Source organism: Geotrypetes seraphini, chromosome 1 (assembly GCF_902459505.1).
Source record: "Geotrypetes seraphini chromosome 1, aGeoSer1.1, whole genome shotgun sequence".
In the NCBI taxonomy this organism is placed as follows: Eukaryota; Metazoa; Chordata; class Amphibia; order Gymnophiona; family Dermophiidae; genus Geotrypetes; species Geotrypetes seraphini.
This window is the reverse complement of record NC_047084.1, coordinates 130,286,687-130,309,558: the sequence shown is the minus strand read 5'-3', so window position 1 is coordinate 130,309,558 and position 22,872 is coordinate 130,286,687. Positions and strand designations below refer to the sequence as shown.

Below are 22,872 nucleotides of genomic sequence, written 5' to 3'. Positions count from 1 at the left end.
TTGGGTCCAGAGCATCGGGCTGACACCTGCACCTGCTGTGCTACGCTTAAAAAGCGCACATTAAAGAATAGACAGATCCAGCAAAATATTTTGTTCGGTACCGGATCTGCTATGGACTCTGCCGCGACGTCGACGGCACCGCAAAAGTCGGCACCGGCCACTTCGACTCCGCCTGATCCTTCTTCGGGGTCGATGGCCCCAGGTAAGCCAGCTAAGAAGCCTTCCACTTCCCTTGAGCGCCCTCCTGCCACGGTTGCGACACCGGCAACCCCGGCACCGCCTCGACCCCGCAAACGCTCCGCTCCGATATCGGTGAGTGCCTCGTCATCGGCCTCCTCATCGCCGGAGCGTAGAGCGGCACCTATGGTACCGAAAAAGAAAAAAGCGGTACCGGTGCCCCCCCTGGACGACCGCATTGCGGCCATACTCCAAACCCAGTTAGAGGAGCAGCTGCAGCAACAACTCCAACAACTGTTGCTGGCGTTGCTGGCACCGCACCTTCCGGTACTGGACCGGTCCGAGCCTCGTACCATCCCGTCGGTGTCGACCCCCTCGGTACCGCTCAACACTTCCATGCCGGTCCTCTTGGCTGAGCCACATCTTTCCCAACCTGCGGTACAGGCCCGCTCTGATGCCGACCCTTCTCGATACCAGGAACGGCACCGGTCTTCCTCTCCCGGTACCACCTCTGTCCGCTCTGGCAAGTCTCTCTCCAAAACCCGCCATGCCGAGCCCTCCACACCGATGTCCCGTCGTGCGCACCCTGACATCAGGGATCCAGACTTATGGGAAGAATCCCCACACGGTACCGAGGAAGACGCTTCCTCGACGGACGAGGAACCTTCAGTGACTGATACCGTTTCCAAACCTGAACAATCCTCGTTCACTAAATTTCTCAGGGAGATGTCAGCTGCTCTTTCCATCCCCTTAGAATCCGACTCTAAAAAGTCACAGGCCTTTCTCGATGCCCTAGACTTTGAGCAACCTCCCAAAGAATTCCTTAAGTTACCTGTACATGACATCCTACGGGAAACTTTTTATAAGAACTGGGAGAACCCCCTCACTGTCCCTGGGGCCCCTCGCAAATTGGATAACTTGTATCGGGTCATTCCCATCCCTGGATTTGACAAACCTCAATTGCCCCATGAATCTCTCCTGGTGGAGTCCACCTTAAAGAAAACCCAGGGCTCCAGTGTCTATGCTTCCACCCCTCCTGGCAGAGAGGGAAAAACCATGGATAAATTTGGCAAGCGCCTTTTCCAGAATGCCATGCTGGCCAACAGGGCCAATAATTACACCTTTCACTTCTCCTTCTACATGAAGCATCTGGTGCAACAACTCTCCTCCTTACAAAAATACATCCCTGAACGTAAGGTACCTCTTTTTCAACAACAAATTTCCAGTCTGCTCCAACTCAGGAAATTCATGGTGCGCTCCATCTATGACTCATTTGAGCTGACCTCTCGAGCGTCTGCCATGGCTGTGGCCATGCGGCGTCTGGCCTGGCTGAGAGTTTCTGACCTCGACATTAATCACCAAGACCGCCTAGCTAACGCACCTTGTCTTGGTGATAAACTTTTTGGGGAGTCCCTGGACTCAACTACCCAGAAACTCTCGGCTCACGAGACCAGGTGGGATACCCTAATCAAACCTAAAAAGAAGACTCCACCTGCTCGCCCCTACAGACAGCAGTCTTCCTACTAACGCAGGTTCTCGGCCAGATCTCTCAACCCGCCTCAACAGCAGCCTCGCCGCCCTCGTCAGCAGCATCAGACTCAGGCTCGCTCACAGTCTCATCAACCTGCCAACCCTCTCCCTCCGTCAAAACCCTCTCAGCACTTTTGACTTTTTTCTCCAGGGCATAGCCAGTCTCCCACCATCATTGCCTCTTCCTCAGCCTATCGGAGGTCGCCTCCAACTCTTCCTCAGCCGTTGGGAGGTCATCACATCCGACCAATGGGTCCTCAACATCATTCGCCATGGCTACTCTCTCAACTTCCAGACTCTTCCACCAGACCATCCTCCCGTAGAATCTGCTTCTCACTCCTCTCAAACCCCCCTCCTCCTGAGGGAGGTCCAATCCCTCCTTCTTCTCAATGCCATCGAAGAGGTGCCTCCAGAACAAAGGGGTCAGGGATTCTACTCCTGCTACTTCCTGGTTCCCAAGAAGACAGGAGACCTCCGTCCCATCCTCGACCTCAGGGACCTCAACAAGTGTCTGGTCAAGGAGAAGTTCAGAATGCTCTCCCTTGCCACGCTTTACCCTCTTCTCTCTCAACACGACTGGCTATGTTCCCTGGACCTCAAAGAGGCCTACACTCACATCCCAATCAATCCGACTTCACGTCGCTACTTATGGTTTCAGATACAGCACCGTCACTATCAGTACAAAGTGCTACCCTTTGTCCTCGCATCATCACCCAGGGTGTTCACCAAGTGCCTTATTGTGGTGGCGGCCTCCCTCAGGTCTCACGACCTCCAGGTGTTCCCCTACTTGGACGATTGGTTGGTGAAAGCGCCTACATCTCCGCTTGTGCTACAAGCCACTCATCACACCATCTCGCTCCTCCATCTACTGGGGTTCAAGATCAACTACCCCAAGTCGCACCTACTTCCCACACAGCGACTTCAGTTCATTGGCGCAGTTCTCGACACCACTCTGATGAGGGCGTTTCTCCCCTCCGACCGACAACGGACCCTACTCCGCCTCTGTCGTCAGGTGTTCCTTCATCAAACCATCCCAGCTCGACAGATGATGGTCCTCCTGGGCCACATGGCCTCGACGGTCCATATACTTCCTCTGGCACGACTCCACCTCAGGACACCTCAGTGGACTTTAGCCAACCAATGGATCCTCTCTCTCATCCCATCTCTCTCATCCCATCTCTGTGACATCGTCTCTTCAGCAATCTCTTCAATGGTGGTTGAACTCCTCAAATCTTTCCAGGGGTCTACTCTTTCATCTACCCCCTCACTCCATGGTCATAACCACAGATGCCTCCCCCTATGCATGGGGCGCTCACCTGGGAGATCTTCGCACCCAGGGACTCTGGACCCCTCAGGAGCGTCAACATCACATCAATTTCCTGGAACTCAGGGCCATGTTCTATGCTCTCAAGGCCTTCCAGCACCTTCTCTACCCTCAGGTTCTTCTCCTGTGCACAGACAACCAAGTCGCCAAGTACTACATAAACAAGCAAGGCGGCACCGGATCTCCCCTCCTCTGTCAGGAGGCCATCCGCATCTGGACCTGGGCCACGGCCCACAGTCTCTTCCTCAAGGCTGTCTATATCCAGGGCGAACAGAACTCCCTGGTCGACAATCTCAGCCGCATCCTTCAACCTCACGAGTGGACCCTGGATCCTCCCACACTCCACTCCATCTTTGCTCTCTGGGGCACTCCTCAGGTGGATCTTTTTGCAGCTCCTCACAACCATCAGCTGCCCCAGTTCTGTTCCAGACTCTTCTCTCCTCATCGTCTGACCCCAGATGCATTCCTGCTCGACTGGACGGATCGGTTCCTCTATGCCTTTCCTCCACTGCCTCTGATGTTGCGGACGCTATTCAAACTCCGCAGGGACAGAGCCACCATGATTCTCATCGCTCCTCGATGGCCTCGCCAACACTGGTTCTCCCTCCTGCTCCAGCTCAGCTCCAGGGAGCCCATTCCTCTTCCTGTGTTTCCTACTCTACTTACGCAGCAGCATCAGTCTCTACTACATCCCAATCTGTCCTCGCTCCACCTGACAGCTTGGTTTCTCTTGGGCTGACCTCTCCAGACAATCTGTCTCAGCCTGTCCGTCGTATTTTGGATGCCTCCAGGAAACCGACCACCCTCCAGTGTTACCATCAGAAGTGGACCCGGTTCTCCTCTTGGTGTCTGCTACATCACCACGATCCCACCTCATTGGCGTTGGAATCTGTCTTGGACTATTTGCTCTCTCTATCCGACGCTGGACTCAAGTCGACCTCAATCAGAGTCCACCTCAGTGCCATTACTGCGTTTCATGAGCCTATCTTCGGAAAACCTCTCACGGCTCATCCACTGGTTTCCCGGTTCATGAGAGGCCTCTTCAATGTCAAACCACCACTAAAGCCTCCTCCAGTCGTCTGGGACCTGAATGTGGTTTTATCAGCCCTCATGAAACCTCCTTTTGAGCCTCTTGCCACCAATTCACTCAAATTTCTTACGTTGAAGGTGCTTTTTCTCTTCGCCATCACCTCTGCCAGGAGGGTTAGTGAGCTACACGCACTGGTTGCCGACCCACCTTTCACTGTTTTTCACCATGACAAGGTGGTTTTGCGTACCCATCCTAAATTCCTTCCCAAGGTGGTCTCAGAATTTCACCTCAACCAGTCCATTGTGTTGCCTGTCTTTTTCCCTAAGCCCCATTCTCATCCTGGGGAACAGGCGTTGCACACGCTGGACTGTAAGCGTGCCCTTGCATACTACCTTGACCGCACTAGGGCTCACCGTTCATCACTTCAGCTCTTTCTGTCCTTCTACCCTAACCGTCTAGGTCGTCCTGTCTCTAAACGGACGCTTTCCAGCTGGCTTGCTGCCTGCATTGCGTTCTGTTATGCTCGGGCAGGTCTCTCACTGGAAGGTGCTGTCACGGCCCACAGGGTCAGAGCTATGGCTGCTTCTGTGGCTTTCCTCCGCTCTACGCCCATTGAGGAGATCTGCAAAGCGGCCATTTGGTCCTCAGTTCACACGTTCACTTCTCACTACTGTCTGGATGCCTTCTCCAGAAGGGATGGACACTTCGGCCAATCTGTGTTACAAAATTTATTTTCCTAATGGCCAACCATCCCTCCTCCCTCTCTGTTTGCTTGGAGGTCACCCATACGTTAAGAATATGCTGCCTGCTTGTCCTGGGATAAAGCACAGTTACTTACCGTAACAGGTGTTATCCAGGGACAGCAGGCAGATATTCTTACGTCCCACCCTCCTCCCCAGGTTGGCTTCTTAGCTGGCTTACTTTAACTGGGGACCACGCTCTCCTCCGTTGGGCGGGAAGGCACTCGCGCATGCGCGGTGTGGCCAACTAGAACTTTCTAGTTAAAAGTGTCCGTACCGGGGCTCCGTCGGTGACGTCACCCATACGTTAAGAATATCTGCCTGCTGTCCCTGGATAACACCTGTTACGGTAAGTAACTGTGCTTTTTGTGCATCAGGTTGGCAAATGCAATCATCGCTTAAGCAGTCAAAGCTGCTTTAGCGACGATCGCTGACTTTACTGCATCTAGCTCTTGGTCCCCAAGGCAACCAGCGAATGAGGAACAACATATTTATGTAACTGTATTATATGAAGGACTCTGAACTGTTTACATTCTCCAAAGATCTAAGTTCTGACCTTGCACAGTCCAATTCCAGCAAGTAATGAACCAGCCTGTGTATTAGAAAAATAAAATATTTTATTCCTATAATAAGTGGCAGCTGAAGTGGTCCAAAAGCCTAATTGAAATGTGAGACTCGTACACTAAACAAGCTAGGATGCTTAGGAAATACACAATAAACCCACTGCTGCATAAATCATTTCAGAGTAAACACACAATTACCCTACAGGCTATTAAATTCTACTTCTTAACACTTTATCTAAGGTACAACAGAGCTAAATACAACCTGTCAGTGCAGGAGAGGTTTCTCAGGCAGAAGGAACTGAAGCGATGCCCAGGGAGATAAGCTGCCAAGGCAGGGACACTGGAACGGTTGCAGCCCGGGTCTGTCCACTGGTTCAGACTTCCAACATCAGACCTCTGTTATCAGACTCAAGGGTCAGGCTTAAGAATCAGACTTGAGAAACTAGGCATGTGGATTAGAAAGCCTTAAGGACCAGACCCTTTTATAGGACGCAAACTTTTTCTTCTTTCTTCTTCTCTACTTTCTTATCTTCCCTATTTGCTACCCTCCTGATGTGCTCTCCATAAATGTCTCTTTATTTTCTTTAATAATTGTAGTTCATCCCCCCTCTCCTTTTTGTATTAGTAATTATATTTATATGTATATATTTTATTTGTAATTAATTGTCTTATAATTTGTCCCCTATTTTTAACTTGTAATACGCATTGAAATACTTGATATTGCATGCACAACAAATTTTAATAAACTTGAACTTGAAACTTTGGGCAGGGGGCTTATCTTTGGAGATAAGATGTTCTCTCCACCCCCTTTTCTAACCTCTTGACCCAAGCATCTCCAAGTGGCAATTCCAGGAACCTTGACTGGTTGCTGGAGACATTCAAAGAGTTCTGGCACCCTGGTGGCTAGAGGTTTGTCTTGCCCTAAGTGCATGCTCTGGACAGTATTGCATATGATGCAATATTGGTCCAAGCTGCATCAGTCAGGAGAGCCACAGGCAGTTCTTACTAAGAAGCAAATGTAGGCCAGAGTTTACTTCTGCTTCAGGCGTAGTCTTTGAATTCTGCAGGAGGTTTATGAAGCTCTGTGTAAAATCTATATGCAGGGGTTTAACCCTTGAAACCCATCATAGTGCATTCTGCCAGAGAGTGGTTTTCTGGAGTTCCTAAGATGTAACATGTATAGGCAATTTAACCAGGCTGTATAGACATGCATACAGGTGACATTTCTAATTAAGGAACCTATACTGACTGCAACAGGAGTATCTTTGTCCCTTATCTGTTAAGACAGGTAGCTTGGTCATAAGAGCTGCCATAGTGGGACAGACCACAGGTCCATCAAGCCCAGTATCCGGTTTTCAACAGTGGCCAACCCAGTTCACAAGTACTTGGAAAGATCCCAAAGAGTCAAACACATTTTATGCTGCTTATCCTAGATGCCAAAATGTACAGTGCTGCGTATGCCTTTCAGCGCTATATAAGTGATAAGTAGTAGCAAGTGCAAAGTGCTACGTGATGCTGGATTCTGTGTTAGGAGTCACTGGGTGTCATTATTGAGGATACATTGAAACCCTCAACTCAGGAAAGGAATGGAAAACAAAGATGAAAATGTTATAATATCCTTGTTTCACTCTATGTTATGGCTGCACCTTGAATACTGTGTGCAGTTCTAGTCACCATATCTCAAAAAAGAGGAATTAAAAAAGGTATAGAGAAGGGCAACAAAAATGATAAAAAGGGATGGGACGACTTCCTTATGAGGAAAGGCTAAAGCGTCTAGGGCTCTTCAGCTTGGAGAAGAGATGGCTCAGCAGTGATATGATAGAGCTCTATAAAATAATGAGTGGAGTGGAAAGGGTAGATGTGAATCACTTGTTCACTCTTTCCAAAAATACTAGGACTAGGGGGCATGCAATGAAGCTACTAAGTAGTAGTTTTAAAACAAACCGGAGAAAATATTTTTTCACACAATGTATAATTAAGCTCTGGAATTCATTGCTGGAGAATGTGGTGAAATCAGTTACCTTAGCGGGGTTTAGAAAAGGTTTGGATAATTTTTTAAAAGACAAGTCCATAAGTCATTATTGAGATGGCTTGGAGGAATCCACTGCTTATTCCTAGAGTCTTTGATTAGAGAATGACACAGTGGCGGTTTACCCGCGGCCACCGCATTTAGCTGCGGGTAACCCGCCAAAACGGGGAACGAAAACTAGCAGTCGCTGCGGGGATGGGGACAAGGCCATTCACCGCCCCGTGGAGCAGTGAATGGTCTTGTCCCCGCAGTGAGGCATGAAGGATTGCGCGGTCCCCGCAGCCCACACCCACCTGCCCAATCGATCCTAGTGATTAGCCAGCTCTCTCCCTTCTCCTCACCTTAGTTTGTAGGTTTTCTTTTTCGGCGACCCGCACACTATCAAAGAGCCGCGCACCCGCTGCTGCTCAGTTTCGATCTTCTGCTCTGACGCAACCGGAAACAGGAAGTTGCAGCAGAGCAGAAGATTGAACACTGAGCAGCCGTGCGTGCGCGGCTCTTTGGGAAAGCGTGCAGGTTGCTGAAAAAGAAAGCCTGCAAACTAAGGTGAGGAGAAGGGAGAGAGCTGGCTAATCACTACGATCGATTGGGCAGGCGGGTGGGGGCTCTTTGGGAAAGCGTGCAGGTCGCCGAAAAAGAAAGCCTGCAAACTAAGGTGAGGAGAAGGGAGAGAGCTGGCTAATCACTACGATCGATTGGGCAGGCGGGTGGGGGCTGCGAGGACCGTGCGATCGCCCGTGTTCCCGGCTCAAACTGGAAGGAAGGAGTGAAAGGGAAAAGGATTCTGGGCCAAGGGGATGAAAACGGAAAGAAAAACCCACAGCAGAAAAGAAAGGGAAGGACAGGCAGGTGAGCCAGATGCTAGAAGCAGGGGGGGGGGGAAGAAAGAGGGAAAAAAGCTAGATGGGGTTGAAAAGAAGAGACACACTGGTATGTAAGAGGAAGATAGGGGAAATCTGGACACAGGAAGGTAACAGAAAGAGGGGAAATTATGTGCATGGGGCATAGGGACAGAGACATAAAGGGGACATGCAATGGGGATGGTATATGGACACAGGGGGGGGGGGGCAATGGCAGATACCTAGGGGAGATATTAGAAATGGGGTAAATAGGAGCACAGAAGCGAGATGGTTTGTGGGGATGGGACAGGGATCGAGCTCGCAGGCTCCAGTGGCTTGCACAAATTACATTGTAATGTGCCATGAAAATAAGAGGGAGGAAGGTAGATAGATAGGCCACGCGAGAGGAGCTGAAGGGTGGTAGAAAGGAACAGATGGTAAAGGAGGGAGGGAAGGGTGGTGGTGGAAAGGAATAGGACAGACATTGAAGGAGGGTGGAGAGGAACAGACCCTGAAGGGAAATGTGGAAGACAGAGTGGGAAGAAGACAGATGCCAGACTATGGGGGAGCGGAGGGAAGAAGATGGGTGCTAGACCAATTGGGGGGGGGGTGAAGGGAGAGGCACAGTAACAGCAAATGGAAGACGCAGAGAGAAGACACACAGTGGATGGAAGGAATTGAATGAGAAGATGTGGAAAGCAGAAACCAGACAACAAAGGTAGAAAAAAAATTCTATTTATTAATTTATTTTTTGCTTTAGGATAAAATAATATATTAGTTGTGTTGATAAAAATTTATAAACAAAGCCCTGCCAGCTGAACATCTCTTTCTCTAGTTCAGCAGCAGGAACTTTGATTTATAAGAAAGGAATAAGCTAAATATTACAGTACTAAGGCTTATATGGATGCAGCGGGGACGGTGACGGGGCGGTGAATGGGATGGCAGTGGCGGTGACGGGGCGGTGAAAGGGATGGCGGTGACGGTGACGGGGCGGTGAAGGGAACGGCGGTGACGGGGCGGTGCAGAGGATGGTGGGCCAGGGACGGGGCGGTGGCGGGGACAGGTTTTTCCCCGTGTCATTCTCTATCTTTGATCTATTGTGACAAATTCACCAATAAAGTGACTTTTTGAACTACATACCCTTGGCTGAATGTCTGACATCTTGTCCTCACGACTCCTTGTTGTGTGTTCTTGTCTCGTCTTTGAGGCCAGTCCTTGGCTTCAGATTCAGTGTTTTTTTTTTTTTTTTTTTTAAGTTCAACAAATTTTATTGAGTTTTATGTATATTGCCAATACCCTAATGCCATCTAGTAAGATAATGTGTTATCCCCTGATACAATGACTTGTGCTACCCTGTTGGGAATATGCTGAAGTGTTCTTACAGTAACCATTATTGCTGAGGATGGATTAAGCAGAAGGAACATGAACAGCTATATCAGATAAGTGGATTCTAGTTTTTCAGTCTGTTTTCAGCCTTGCCCTGTAGCATTATTGAATGAAAGTTGATAGAGACTTTACATTTTGAATCAGTTTGGAAGTTTTCTTTTTTCTTTTAAGAACATAAGAATTGCCACTGCTGGGTCAGACCAGTGGTCCATCGTGCCCAGCAGTTCGCTCACGCGGACCAGCGCCCTAATACATTAGACTATATTTTGCTATACACCACATTTACCATGCTATGTTTGCCATACTATTGTATGTCCACCATGCCACAATCTCTCATACCATGTTTGCCGTTCAATGTGTACTGTTATGCACTCTTGCCTTACCGTTTTTGCTGCGTCATGTCTCACTTTGTCAGCCATGCTTGTAAGCCTATGCCTGCTGTGCTATGTTCTGCCAGTTTATGCTCACCACACCATGTTTTGTCATTTTATGTATCACCTTGCTTTGTTAACTATGTTTGCCATCTCTATCAGACAACAATTGCCTTGCTATTTTATACAATACGATGTTTGAGAGTGTGGTGCAGGGATTATAACTACAGCCTCAGCACCCTGTGATTGTGGGTTCAAGCCCACATTGTCCCCTGTGAAGGCCACTGAAACAGATAGGAAAAAATGCTTGAGTACCTAACATAGTAACATAGTAACATAGTAGATGACGGCAGATAAAGACCCGAATGGTCCATCCAGTCTGCCCAACCTGATTCAATTTAAATTTTTTTTTTTTTCTTCTTAGCTATTTCTGGGCGAGAATCCAAAGCTTTTCCCGGTACTGTGCTTGGGTTCCAACTGCCGAAATCTCTGTTAAGACTTACTCCAGCCCATCTACACCCTCCCAGCCATTGAAGCCCTCCCCTGCCCATCCTCCTCCAAACGGCCATGCACAGACACAGACCGTACAAGTCTGCCCAGTAACTGGCCTAGTTCAATCTTTAATATTATTTTCTGATTCTAAATCTTCTGTGTTCATCCCACGCTTCTTTGAACTCAGTCACAGTTTTACTCTCCACCACCTCTCTCGGGAGCGCATTCCAGGCATCCACCACCCTCTCCGTAAAGTAGAATTTCCTAACATTGCCCCTGAATCTACCACCCCTCAACCTCAAATTATGTCCTCTGGTTTTACCATTTTCCTTTCTCTGGAAAAGATTTTGTTCTACGTTAATACCCTTTAAGTATTTGAACGTCTGAATCATATCTCCCCTGTCTCTCCTTTCCTCTAGGGTATATATATTCAGGGCTTCCAGTCTCTCCTCATACGTCTTCTGGCGCAAGCCTCCTATCATTTTCGTCGCCCTCCTCTGGACCGCCTCAAGTCTTCTTACGTCTTTCGCCAGATACGGTCTCCAAAACTGAACACAATACTCCAAGTGGGGCCTCACCAATGACCTGTACAGGGGCATCAACACCTTCTTCCTTCTACTGACTACGCCTCTCTTTATACAGCCCAGAATCCTTCTGGCAGCAGCCACTGCCTTGTCACACTGTTTTTTCGCCTTTAGATCTTCGGACACTATCACCCCAAGGTCCCTCTCCCCGTCCGTGCATATCAGCTTCTCTCCTCCCAGCATATACGGTTCCTTCCTATTATTAATCCCCAAATGCATTACTCTGCATTTCTTTGCATTGAATTTTAGTTGCCAGGCATTAGACCATTCCTCTAACTTTTGCAGATCCTTTTTCATATTTTCCACTCCCTCTACGGTGTCTACTCTGTTACAAATTTTGGTATCATCTGCAAAAAGGCACACTTTTCCTTCTAACCCTTCAGCAATGTCACTTACATACATATTGAACAGGATTGGCCCCAGCACCGAACCCTGAGGGACTCCACTAGTCACCTTTCCTTCCTTCGAGCGACTTCCATTAACCACCACCCTCTGGCGTCTGTCCGACAGCCAGTTTCTGACCCAGTTCACCACTTTGGGTCCTAACTTCAGCCCTTCAAGTTTGTTCAACAGCCTCCTATGAGGAACTGTATCAAAGGCTTTGCTGAAATCCAAGTAAATTACATCTAGCATATGTCCTCGATCCAGCTCTCTGGTCACCCAATCAAAAAATTCAATCAGGTTCGTTTGGCACGATTTACCTTTTGTAAAGCCATGTTGCCTCGGATCCTGTAACCCATTAGATTCAAGAAAATATACTATCCTTTCTTTCAGCAACACTTCCATTATTTTTCCAACAACTGAAGTGAGGCTCACCAGCCTGTAGTTTCCTGCTTCATCCTTGTGACCACTTTTATGAATAGGGACCACATCCGCTCTCCTCCAATCCCCAGGAATCACTCCCGTCTCCAGAGATTTGTTGAACAAGTCTTTAATAGGACTCGCCAGAACCTCTCTGAGTTCCCTTAGTATCCTGGGATGGATCCCGTCTGGTCCCATCGCTTTGTCCACCTTCAGTTTTTCAAGTTGCTCATAAACACCCTCCTCCGTGAACGGCGCAGAATCTACTCCATTTTCTCGTGTAACTTTGCCGGACAATCTCGGTCCTTCTCCAGGATTTTCTTCTGTGAACACAGAACAGAAGTATTTGTTTAGCACATTTGCTTTCTCCTCATCACTCTCCACATATTTGTTCCCAGCATCTTTTAGCCTAGCAATTCCATTTTTTATCTTCCTCCTTTCACTAATATATCTGAAAAAATTTTTATCTCCCTTTTTTACATTTTTAGCCATTTGTTCTTCCGCCTGTGCCTTCGCCAAACGTATTTCTCTCTTGGCTTCTTTCAATTTCACCCTGTAGTCCTTTCTGCTCTCCTCTTCTTGGGTTTTTTTATATTTCATGAACGCCAACTCTTTCGCCTTTATTTTCTCAGCCACTAGGTTGGAGAACCATATCGGCTTCCTTTTTCTCTTGTTTTTATTGATTTTCTTCACATAAAGGTCCGTAGCCATTTTTATCGCTCCTTTCAGCTTAGACCACTGTCTTTCCACTTCTCTTATGTCCTCCCATCCTAACAGCTCTTTCTTCAGGTACTTTCCCATTGCATTAAAGTCCGTACGTTTGAAATCTAGGACTTTAAGTATCGTGCGGCCGCTCTCCACTTTAGCCGTTATATCAAACCAAACCGTTTGATGATCGCTACTACCCAGGTGAGCACCCACTCGAACATTAGAGATACTCTCTCCATTTGTGAGGACCAGATCCAATATCGCTTTTTCCCTTGTGGGTTCCGTCACCATTTGTCTGAGCAGAGCCTCTTGAAAGGCATCCACAATCTCCCTACTTCTTTCCGATTCCGCAGACGGAACATTCCAGTCCGCATCCGGCAGGTTGAAATCTCCCAACAGCAGAACCTCCTCTTTCCTTCCAAACTTTTGGATATCCACAATCAGATCCTTATCAATTTGCTGCGATTGAGTCTGAGGTCTGTAGACTACACCCACGTAGATAGAAGTTCCATCTTCTCTTTTCAGAGCAATCCATATCGCTTCTTCCTCTCCCCAGGTCCCTTGCATTTCGGTCGCTTGGATATTGATCTTTACATAGAGAGCTACTCCTCCACCTTTATGACCATCTCTGTCCTTCCTAAAAAGATTATATCCCGGTATGTTTGAATAAATTCTTATGTTCTTATGGTAAACAGTATGACAAGGTGTGGAAGAACACTGAGAGAGAAAACATGGTTTGATCTGGCATGGGATGAGCACATAGCATTTGAAACTTGAGGGTCAAAAACTTTGTCAACAGGTTAGAGGAGTTTGGGTTGGCATACTCTTCCGGGGATGAGGTGAGTTTTTATTGCCTTACAGTACAGAACACAGCTTGATGCACTATTTAGATTCTAATGGGTGCCAATTAACTTCAATAATTGGTTGTTAGCACCCAGTGATTGACATGAATTGGCTCGCACATTTTGGGAGTGCGCCCACATTTTGGCATTCAATTCTCGGTGCCATATATAGAATCTGGAGGAGATTGTATAGTTGTTTGAGGAAAGGAGAAAGTGTGCAAACGTTGTGTGGTTGGATAGGAGGATGTGTGTGTATGCCAAAGCTGTGTAGTTTTGGAGTGAAAACATTTGGATGCCTTAGCTAGAGACAAGAGTACAGATGTTAGGAAGTGAGAACCTCTGTTTTAACACTATGGATTATATGAAAGGAAAGGGATTGGGACTTGTAGTTATGCAACCACATTCAAAGCGATTTACATACAGGTACTTTAAGCATTTTCCCTATCTGTCCTGGTGGGCTTACAATCTATCTAATGTACCTGGGGCAGAGGAGGATTAAGTGACTTGCCCAGGGTCACAAGGAGCAGCCCCGGGTTTGAACCCACAACTTCAGGGTGCTGAGGCTGGAGCTCTAACCACAGCGCCACTTTCCTGACCTCTTTCTTTCTTGGATTCCGTGAACATTGATGTCATGATTTTGTCTGCTCTAAAATCATTTCTTTTGCATAGATGTTGAATTTCAATTGAATGTAAAATGAATTATGCCTTTGTACTAAATATGAATATGATGTATCATGTAAGTATTTTGCTTAAAATTATTATTTTTTCTCTTATTCTGTAGGGAATGTTTGTGGAAATTTTTTTTCCCACCAGACTATCAAATCATGAAAGTTTCAGAAATTGCTCAGCCTGGGAAGCTGCGTCAGATCCTGGCTTTTGAACTGCGGATGAATATTATTGCAGATGCTACCATTGATATGCTTTTTACTAAAAATAGGGTAGGCACCTTTACATTTTATTGGAGACTTAGCAGTAAAAAAAAATCATCCTCCCTTCAGCCCCTGATGCAGCAGCGGCAGCGCTCCTAACCCAACAACCCCCCTCCATCCCTCCCTCCAGCCCCCGTAGCAGCAGTGTCAGCGGTCCAGACCCAATAACCTCCCTCTAGCCTCTGAAGCAGCAGCCACAGCGGTCCTGACCTGACAACCTCCCTCCATTTTCCCTCCAGCCTCCGAAGCGGCAGTGGCAGTGGTCCTGACCCAACAATCCTCTCTCTGTCCCTCCCTCCAGCCCCCGAAATGACAGTGGTACTGACCGGACAGCTCTCCCTTCCAGATCCCAAGGCAGCAGCGGCAGTGGTCCTGACCTGTCGATGCCTCCTCCCTCCCTCCCTCACTTACCCAAAGCAGCAACAGTGGTCTTGACCCACCAACCTCTCTCCGCCTTACCCAAAACAGCATTGGCAGAGGTCCTGACTCGTCAACCCCCTCCCTCCCTCACTTACCCAAAGCAGCAGTGGCAGCGCTATAAACAGGCTCTGTTATGGCCAGCCCCAGCAGGGCCTTTCCTCTGCAGCATAACTTTTGACGCAGCAGAAGAAAGGCCCTACCGGGGCTGGAGCAAGCAGCCTATTTACAGCACTGCCTCTGCTAACCTCCTGCTGTTTCGGATAAGTGAGGGAGAGGGGGTTGGTGGGTCAGGACTGCTTTAGGGAAGTGAGGGAGGTCCCAGACCCACCAGAGGAAGTGCAGATCTGGTGTGTGGGGGGGGGAGGGGATAGGGGATCAGAATTGTGTGTGGGGGAGGGGAGATGTAGGGATGCTGGACCCATAAGTGGGGGGGAGTTAGAAAAAGGGGAGGAGAGAAAGTAACCCAGACCAGAAAGGAGGGTGAGAAGGAAGGAATAGATGCTGGACCTACAAGTGGGGATGGGGAGATGATAGAGGAAGAAAGTGAAGTGGGAAGGAAGACAAAACTATTTTAGAGTAACTCTCAAGCAACCAGAAACTACAGGTTTCATGGGTGCCAGATAACTGAGAGTTTAGTGTGATAACAACTTAGTCTCTTTCATTTGAAAGGAAGCTCTGGAATGGGAGGATATAGGATGAAGTTGAGACGATAGGCTCAGGAATAATTTAAGGAAATACTTTTTTTACAGAAAGGGTGGTAGATGTGTGGAACAGTCTCTTGGAAGAGGTGGTGGAGGCAGAGACTGTGTCTGAATTCAAGAAGGCATGGAGTAGGCACGTGTTAAAGCTAATTTAGTGATAAATAGGCAGTTGAAAACCAAGTTGATGTCACATTTTAGGGTAAAAACTAAGAAGTCAGGATGTCAAAGGCTAGTAGCAGTGCTGATAGGGAAGGGTACTGAAGAAATGTCCAGTTCTCATCTTCCAACCAGTGGGGATGTACTTACATACTGACAAAAAGGCTACTTTGAAAGAGGCAGCTCACCTGGCCATGGGCAAGGTTTTGGAAATCTGGCAGCTTGCAAGAATTCCACATCAGCGAATAGACTCAGGGATTCGCATATTGATGAAGCTTTATGATAAGAACATAAGAATTGCCATACTGGGACAGACTGAAGGTTCATCAATCTCAGTATCCTGTTTCCAACAGAAGCTAACTCAGGTCCCAAGCACCTAGCTAGATCCCAAGTAGTAAAACAGACTTTATGCTGCTTATTATAGGAATAAGCAGTGGATTTCCCCAAGCCATGGACTTCTCTTTTAGGAAATTATCCAAGCCTTTTTTAAATCCTTCTAAGCTAACTGATTTCACCACATTCTCTGGCAACGAATTCCAGAGTTTAATTACATGTTGTGTGAAGAAATATTTTCTCTGGTTTGTTTTAAATCTACATCGCGTGCTTCCTAGTCATATGAATATGAGAAGCTAAAAAAGAACTGGCACGGATGCAAAAGACGTGATCTGGTGAATGAAAAAGCCAACAAAGAACATCTTGCCCATCTTTTTGATGCTGCGACCAGTGATTCTTTAGTCACAATTAAAATCGAACAAAACAATTTCTAATCTTACAGAGAGTTGATGTTTTGTCTACTCTAGCAGCATGACCTGCATTGATACTGTACCTGCAAAGGAGGAGGATAGAGAATGTGAGAAGAAAGATTTATTGAGTTTGCAGTTAAAGTAGAGACAGAAAATGTCATTGTTAGTAGTTCCACACAGCCAACTTCTTCTTCTTTCCCTCTGACTAGTGGATTATCTGATTCCAAGAATATTGTTGAAGATGACTCTGACAGTTGTTCAAATTCAGATGCTGATTTTTAAGTCGGCAGGACCCCTTGTTCCAGTTCTTGGTCAAAATGGCCAAAGGTGAACATCCTTGCACATTCTTAAGTTGCCGGAGTATTGGAACATGTTAATTTGCCAGACAGGGGTGCCACATCTGTCCCTGGAGTTGGCCGTGGTGTAAAGGAAATTACTCATACATGGTCAAGAAGCACATTCTGATGTTCACGGTGCAAGAACTGTGAGCAGGCAGCTGTTCTGAAGGATGACTTCCTCGACAAAACAACAGAAACTCCATTACAGCTGCATTGGGATGGAAAACTCCTCTTGGACATTTCTGGAAGTAAAGAAATGGTTGACAGAATTGCAGTACACTTCTCCTTCCATATTCGCGTGAGTTAGTGGCAGAGCTGGCCTGTGAATATTGAAAAATTGTGAATAACTTTTAGGGCCGACTCAGACCCACCCCTGCTTCACAGACCTCTCCATACCTTACCTGAGTGTCTAGCAGTGAAGTAGGGCAGGAGTGATCTTTTTATGCTCCTGCTCCGTGTAGAGCCGTGAACAAAAATGGATACTGTGAGTTCCCGCTGTAGTCTTGTGAGACCATGAAAATTCATGGCAGCCGTTTATGTTCATGGTTCTGCACGGGGCAGTAGCTTAGGAAGATCACTCCTGCCCTGCCCATTAGACCACCAGGTTCGGTGTGGGTGGGTTTAGAAATGTGTGAATAACTGGAGTCATGAGTACTAAACCCATAAATTTGGAGGGAGAAGTATACATGTCACTGTTAACAGGGAAGAAAGGTTGCTCAGCATTCCAGAAATTGGCCGTGAACTGGCAAACAGCAAGCTGAAGCCTGTCTCACAGTACTGGATGAGTGGAATCTTTGGAGACTGGTGTTTGATACCACTGTGAGAATGTGGTGAAAGCAGTTAGTTTAGCAGGGTTTAAAAAAAGTTTCAATAATTTCATAAAAGAAAAGTCCATAAGCCATTATTAAGATGGACTTGGGAAAAGCCACTTTATATTTTTAGGATAAACAGCATAAAAAGCACAGTTACCTACCGTAACAGTTGTTATCCAGGGACAGCAGGCAGATATTCTCAACAGTGAGTGACGTCACCGACGGAGCCCCGCAGGGACAGCCTCGCAAGCAGACTTGCTTGAAGATCTTTGTAAGAGGTTACAAGTGCTGCACTGCGCATGCGCGAGTGCCTTCCTGCCCAAGTGAGGGCGCGCGTCTCCTGTGAGGTACCTCAGTTCAGATAGCTAGCTAAGAAGCCAACCAGGGGAGGAGGGTGGGTTGTGAGAATATCTGCCTGCTGTCCCTGGATAACAACTGTTACGGTAAGTAACTGTGCTTTATCCCAGGACAATCAGGCAGCATATTCTCAACAGTGGGTGACCTCCAAGCTAAGCATAGTGGGATGGAGGGAAAGTTGGCAAGTTATGAGAAAAGATTTTGTAAAACAGACTGGCCAAAATGGCCATCTCTTCTGGAAAAAGTATCCAGACAGTAATGAGAGGTGAATGTATGAACCGAGGACCAAGTGGCAGCCTTGCAGATTTCCTCAATAGGAGTTGATCTAAGGAAAGCTACAGACTCCACCATTGCTCTAACTCTGTGGCCCGTGACTCGACCCTGCAGAGGGAGACCAGCCTGAGCATAGCAGAAAGAGATGCAAGCAGCCATCCCATTGGATATGGTTTGCTTCAAGACAGGATGCCCCAACTTATTTGGATCGAAGGAGATGAAAAGTTGAAAAGATGTTCTGTGAGGTTGAGTGCATTGCAAGTAGAAAGCCAAGGCATGCTTACAGTCCAAAGTATGGAGCGCCATTTCTCCAGGGTGAGAATGAGGCTTTGGAAAAAATACTGGAAGAACAGTAGCTTGATTAATGTGAAATTCTGAAACAACTTTAGGCAAGAATTTTGGATAGTTACGGAGGCCCACCTTGTCATGGTGGAAAACTGTGAAAGGTGGATCCGCAACCAAAGCTTGTAACTCACTGACTCCTGGAGCAGACGTGAGGGCAATCAGGAAAACTACTTTCCAAGTAAGGTACTTGAGATGAGCCTTATCAATTGGTTCAAATGGAGGCTTCATCAATAGAGCCAGGACAGCATTGAGATCCCAGGCCACTGAGGTGGTTCGAGCGGTGGATGAACATTAAAAAGTCCTTTCATAAAGCGGGAAACCACAGGGTGTGCAGACAGAGGTTTCCCATCAAGAGACTGATGAAAAGCAGCAATCGCACTGAGATGGACTCGGATAGATGTAGACTGGAGGCCAGATTGTGATAGGTGAAGTAAATAATCCAAGGAGAAGCCAAGGAGGTAGACATTAGCTCCATATGGCGAGTGGAACACCAAGCAGAAAATCTAGTCCATTTCTGGCCCTAACATTGCCTAGTGGACGGCTTTCTGAAAGCAACAGACTGAGAAAACTGCAGAGAGTCTGTTAGGTTGAAAGGTACCAAGCTGTTAAGTGTAGAGACTGTAGGTTGGGATGTAGTAAGGAACCTTGACTCTGAGTAAGCAGAGAGGGAAAAACTGGTAGAAGTAGAGGCTCCCTGGTGCTGAGTTGAAGTAGAAGGGAGTACCACGGTTGTCTGGGCCACCGAGAATCATAGTGGCATGTTCTGTCTTGAGTTTGACAAGATCTTGAGAATCGGAGGGAATGGAGGGAAGGCATAGAGAAACTGACCCGTCCAATCCAGTAGGAAAGCATCTGTCTCGAGACGCTGGGGAGAGTATATCCAGGAGCAGAACTGAGGCAGCTTATTGTTGAGGGGAAAGGCAAAGAGGTCTATTTGAGGAGTCCCCCATCGAGCAAACACTTGACGTAGAGGCGAGGAATTGAGTGTCCATTCGTGTGGTTGCAGAAGACAACTCAATTTGTCAGCCAGACAGTTGTGCTGACCTTGAATGTAGACAGCTCTGAGAAAGATGTTGTGATGGATTGCCCAATCCCACAGCTTCAGAGCTTCTTGACAAAGGGAATGAGATCCCGTCCCTCCCTGTTTGTTGACGTAGTACATGGCGACTTGTTTGTCCGTCCGGATAAGGACTACGTTGTCGTGAAGAAGGTGTTGAAAAGCTTTGAGAGCATTGAAAATCGCTCTGAGTTCCAACAGATTGATGTGACAAAGACGGTCCGCAGGAGACCGATGACCTTGGGTACGGAGACCGTCTAGATAGGCTCCCCATGCGTAGGAGTCTGATGTGAGAATCTTCTGATGAGGGAGATTGTGGAAGAGCAAACCTCTGGAAAGATTGGAAGAGAGCATCCACCAGTGGAGAGACTGCTTCAACAAAGGAGTTACTATAATTTGTTGAGCTTGTTGCCACTGAGATGCCAGGGTCCACTGAGGTCTGCAAAGGTGAAGTCTGGCAAAAGGAGTCATGTGAACAGTAGAAGCCATGTGACTGAGCAGAACCATCATTTGTCTTGCTGAAATTGATGTGAGATGAGACACTTGATGGCAAAGACGAATGAGGGTATCCCGATGTGGTGGAGGTAGAAACGCTCTGAGTTGGACAGTGTCTAGAATGGCCCCAATGAACTGAAGAGACTGAGATGGGGTCAACTGGGATTTTGGAAAGTTGACTTCAAACCCTAGACATTGGAGGAACATAATAGTCTGTTGGGTCGCTGCAATAACCCCTTGTTGAGAGGGGGCTTTGATGAGCCAGTCGTCCAGGTACGGAAAAATTTGAAGACTCTGGGTACAGAGGGCTGCAGCCACCACCACCAGACACTTTTGGGGGATGAGGCGAGTCCGAAAGGAAGAACTCTGTATTGTATATGAAGTTACCCCACTCGGAATCGTAGATATTTGTGAGAGATTGAATGAATCGTGATATGAGTGTAAGCCTCTTTGAGATCTAGAGAGCATAGCCAATCTCCCTGATTCATCAGGGAATATAAGGTTGGTAAAGAAAGCATCCAAAACTTCTCTTTGACTAGAAATTTGTTGAGGGCTCTGAGGTCGAAAATGGGTCGCAAATCCCCCATCTTCTTTGGGACTAGAAAACAACAGGAATAAAAGCCCATGTCCCGTTGGTTTAAGGGAACTTCCTCGACAGCTCGAAGGTGAAGAGCCTGAGCTTCCTGAAGAAGAAGGGGAAGTTGCGACAAATTTGAAGGACACTCTCTTGGAGGGTGATCTGGAGGCACCTGAAGAAAGTGAAGTGAGTATCCCTCCCGAAGGATGATGAGAACCCAGAGATCTGAGGTGATCATCTCCCACTGGTGATAAAAATGGTGAAGACGACCTCCTATGGGCAGAAGAGAAGTCTGATGAAGGGACGTTGGTATGCTCAGACTGGGAATGTCAAAAAGACTGAGCTGGTTTAGCCGCAGCAGGAGTTTGAGCTTTCTGCCTTCATTGTTGCTGTGGTGGCCTTCTAGGCGGAATCCTGGAGAAAGATGGCATCGTTTTTTGAGGATAACGACGTGGTGATTGTTGTATGGCTGAGCAGGAGGAGTCTTAGGCTTCGGCCGAATCAAGGAAGCGAAAGAACGCTCATGTTCAGAGAGACGCTTTGTAGCAGCTTCAATAGAATCATCAAAAAGTTCATTTCCCTGGCAAGGCAAGTTGGCTAGATGGTCCTGCAAATTGGGATCCATATCAACAATGCGGAGCCAAGCGAGGCGACGCATGGCTACTGCAAAAGCAGAAACTCTGGAAGAGAGCTCAAAGGCATCATATGTGGCTTGCAGCATGAAGAGTCGAAGTTGAGACAGAGTCCCAATTCCGGAAGACACTGTTCCTCTAGAGCCGGGTAGAACCTAGGCATCAATTTGAGGAAATGATTAAAATAAGCAGTGAAAGTGTAGTTGTAATTAAAAATTCTGTTAGCCATCATGGAATTCTGATATAATCTATGGCCAAACTTGTCCATGGTACGGCCCTCCCTGCCTGGAGGGACCGCAGCGTAAAGCTTAGATGGTTGAGCTTTCTTTAAAGAAGATTCCACAATCAAGGACTGGTGGGACAATTGAGATTTCTCAAAGCCTTTGCAAGGTATTGTGCGATACCTGGATTCCAGCTTGGATGGAATGGCTGTAATGGAATAAGGAGTTTCCATATTCCTTAAGAAAGTTTGCTTCAATACTGGAGTCATAGGAAGCCTCAAGGTCTCCTTGGGTGGATGAGGCAACTCCATGTCAGCTAAGTATTCAGTGGTGTACTTGGAATCAGAGTGGAGATTCAGCTGAAGAGCTTTCCCCATGTCAAAGACAAACCTTGCAAAAGAGGCAGACTTCGAGGTCGAGGCACCTTCAGGAGAAGGAGTGCGAGACTTAGGAACCACCGAATAGGAAGGAGAAGCCTCTCTGGAATATTGAGAAGGAGGCTCAGAATCCAGGCGCACAGTGATTGAAGAAGCTCCACTACCTGCAACAGGAGAAGTTAGAGAGTGCTTGCGCTTCAAAAACCTTGATGGTGAAGTTCCCAGGGTTCGAGGAACAGAGCGGGTCGAGGCAGGAGGAGAAGGCTCCCTCAGAGGCGGTCTCGATGGAGGAGTCTTCGACCTCGATGGACTGCGAGGAGAAGCAGCCAGTGTAATAGCCTTGCGAGACTTATGTTTAGATTTAGTAGAAGTCTCGGTAGCCTTTGATAAACGAGGCATAGAAGACTCAGTATCTGGAGGAGGAGAGGATTTCTGCTGTAGAATAGTCTCCTGAGTGAGCTTGGAAGCGAGATGCCTCGAATGCCTCGAGCGATGCCTCGATCGAGGTTGAGGAGACTGTGTCCAAGGAGTAGACAAAGAGTCACTGGATGAGAAACGGCGAGACTTCCGAGGCTTGCCTCGAGGTGCTTCCACAGGGGTCTCAGACTGCCGCTCAGGCTGGCTCTTAGGAAGCAGGATCGAGGATGGGAGGAGTTGAGCCATGACCGAGGAAATCTGAGTGGTCAGAATGGCTTTCAACATGTCCTCAAACTTAGGCACCGAGACAAAGGGATCAGGTCTCGAGCAGTGCGCTCCAATGAGGGTGACCTCGAGGATGAGTATTCCCTATGCTTGGAGGCACGCTTGGCTGGAGGTCTGGAAGAGGCTGGTAGGGCTGCAGATATGGCCTTGGATGCCTAGGACTCTGGAGGCTTCTTAGGAATAGTACCTGAAGGAGAGACAGGAGACTTACCCACCGAGGAAGACTTCTGAAGAACTACCGGCGAGGCCTTCAAGACCGGAGGTGTCGAGGCCGAGGCCTTGGTGGAGGCAGATGCAGGTGTCGAAGTTTTGGAAGTCGAG

At 47.6% G+C, this 22,872-nt stretch overlaps 1 protein-coding gene across 9 annotated transcripts in view; it reads left to right on the top strand.

Annotated features, from left to right (window-relative positions):
• The window catches only part of KIAA1109 (KIAA1109 ortholog), a 908,505-nt gene that overhangs the window by 91,545 nt on the left and 794,088 nt on the right, over positions 1-22,872 (top strand). For all 9 annotated transcript variants that reach the window (XM_033938537.1, XM_033938601.1, XM_033938589.1 and 6 more), the window contains exon 11: positions 14,198-14,354. In XM_033938537.1, coding sequence (XP_033794428.1) covers positions 14,198-14,354 — 157 coding nt within the window. The remainder of the gene's footprint in view (positions 1-14,197; positions 14,355-22,872) is intronic.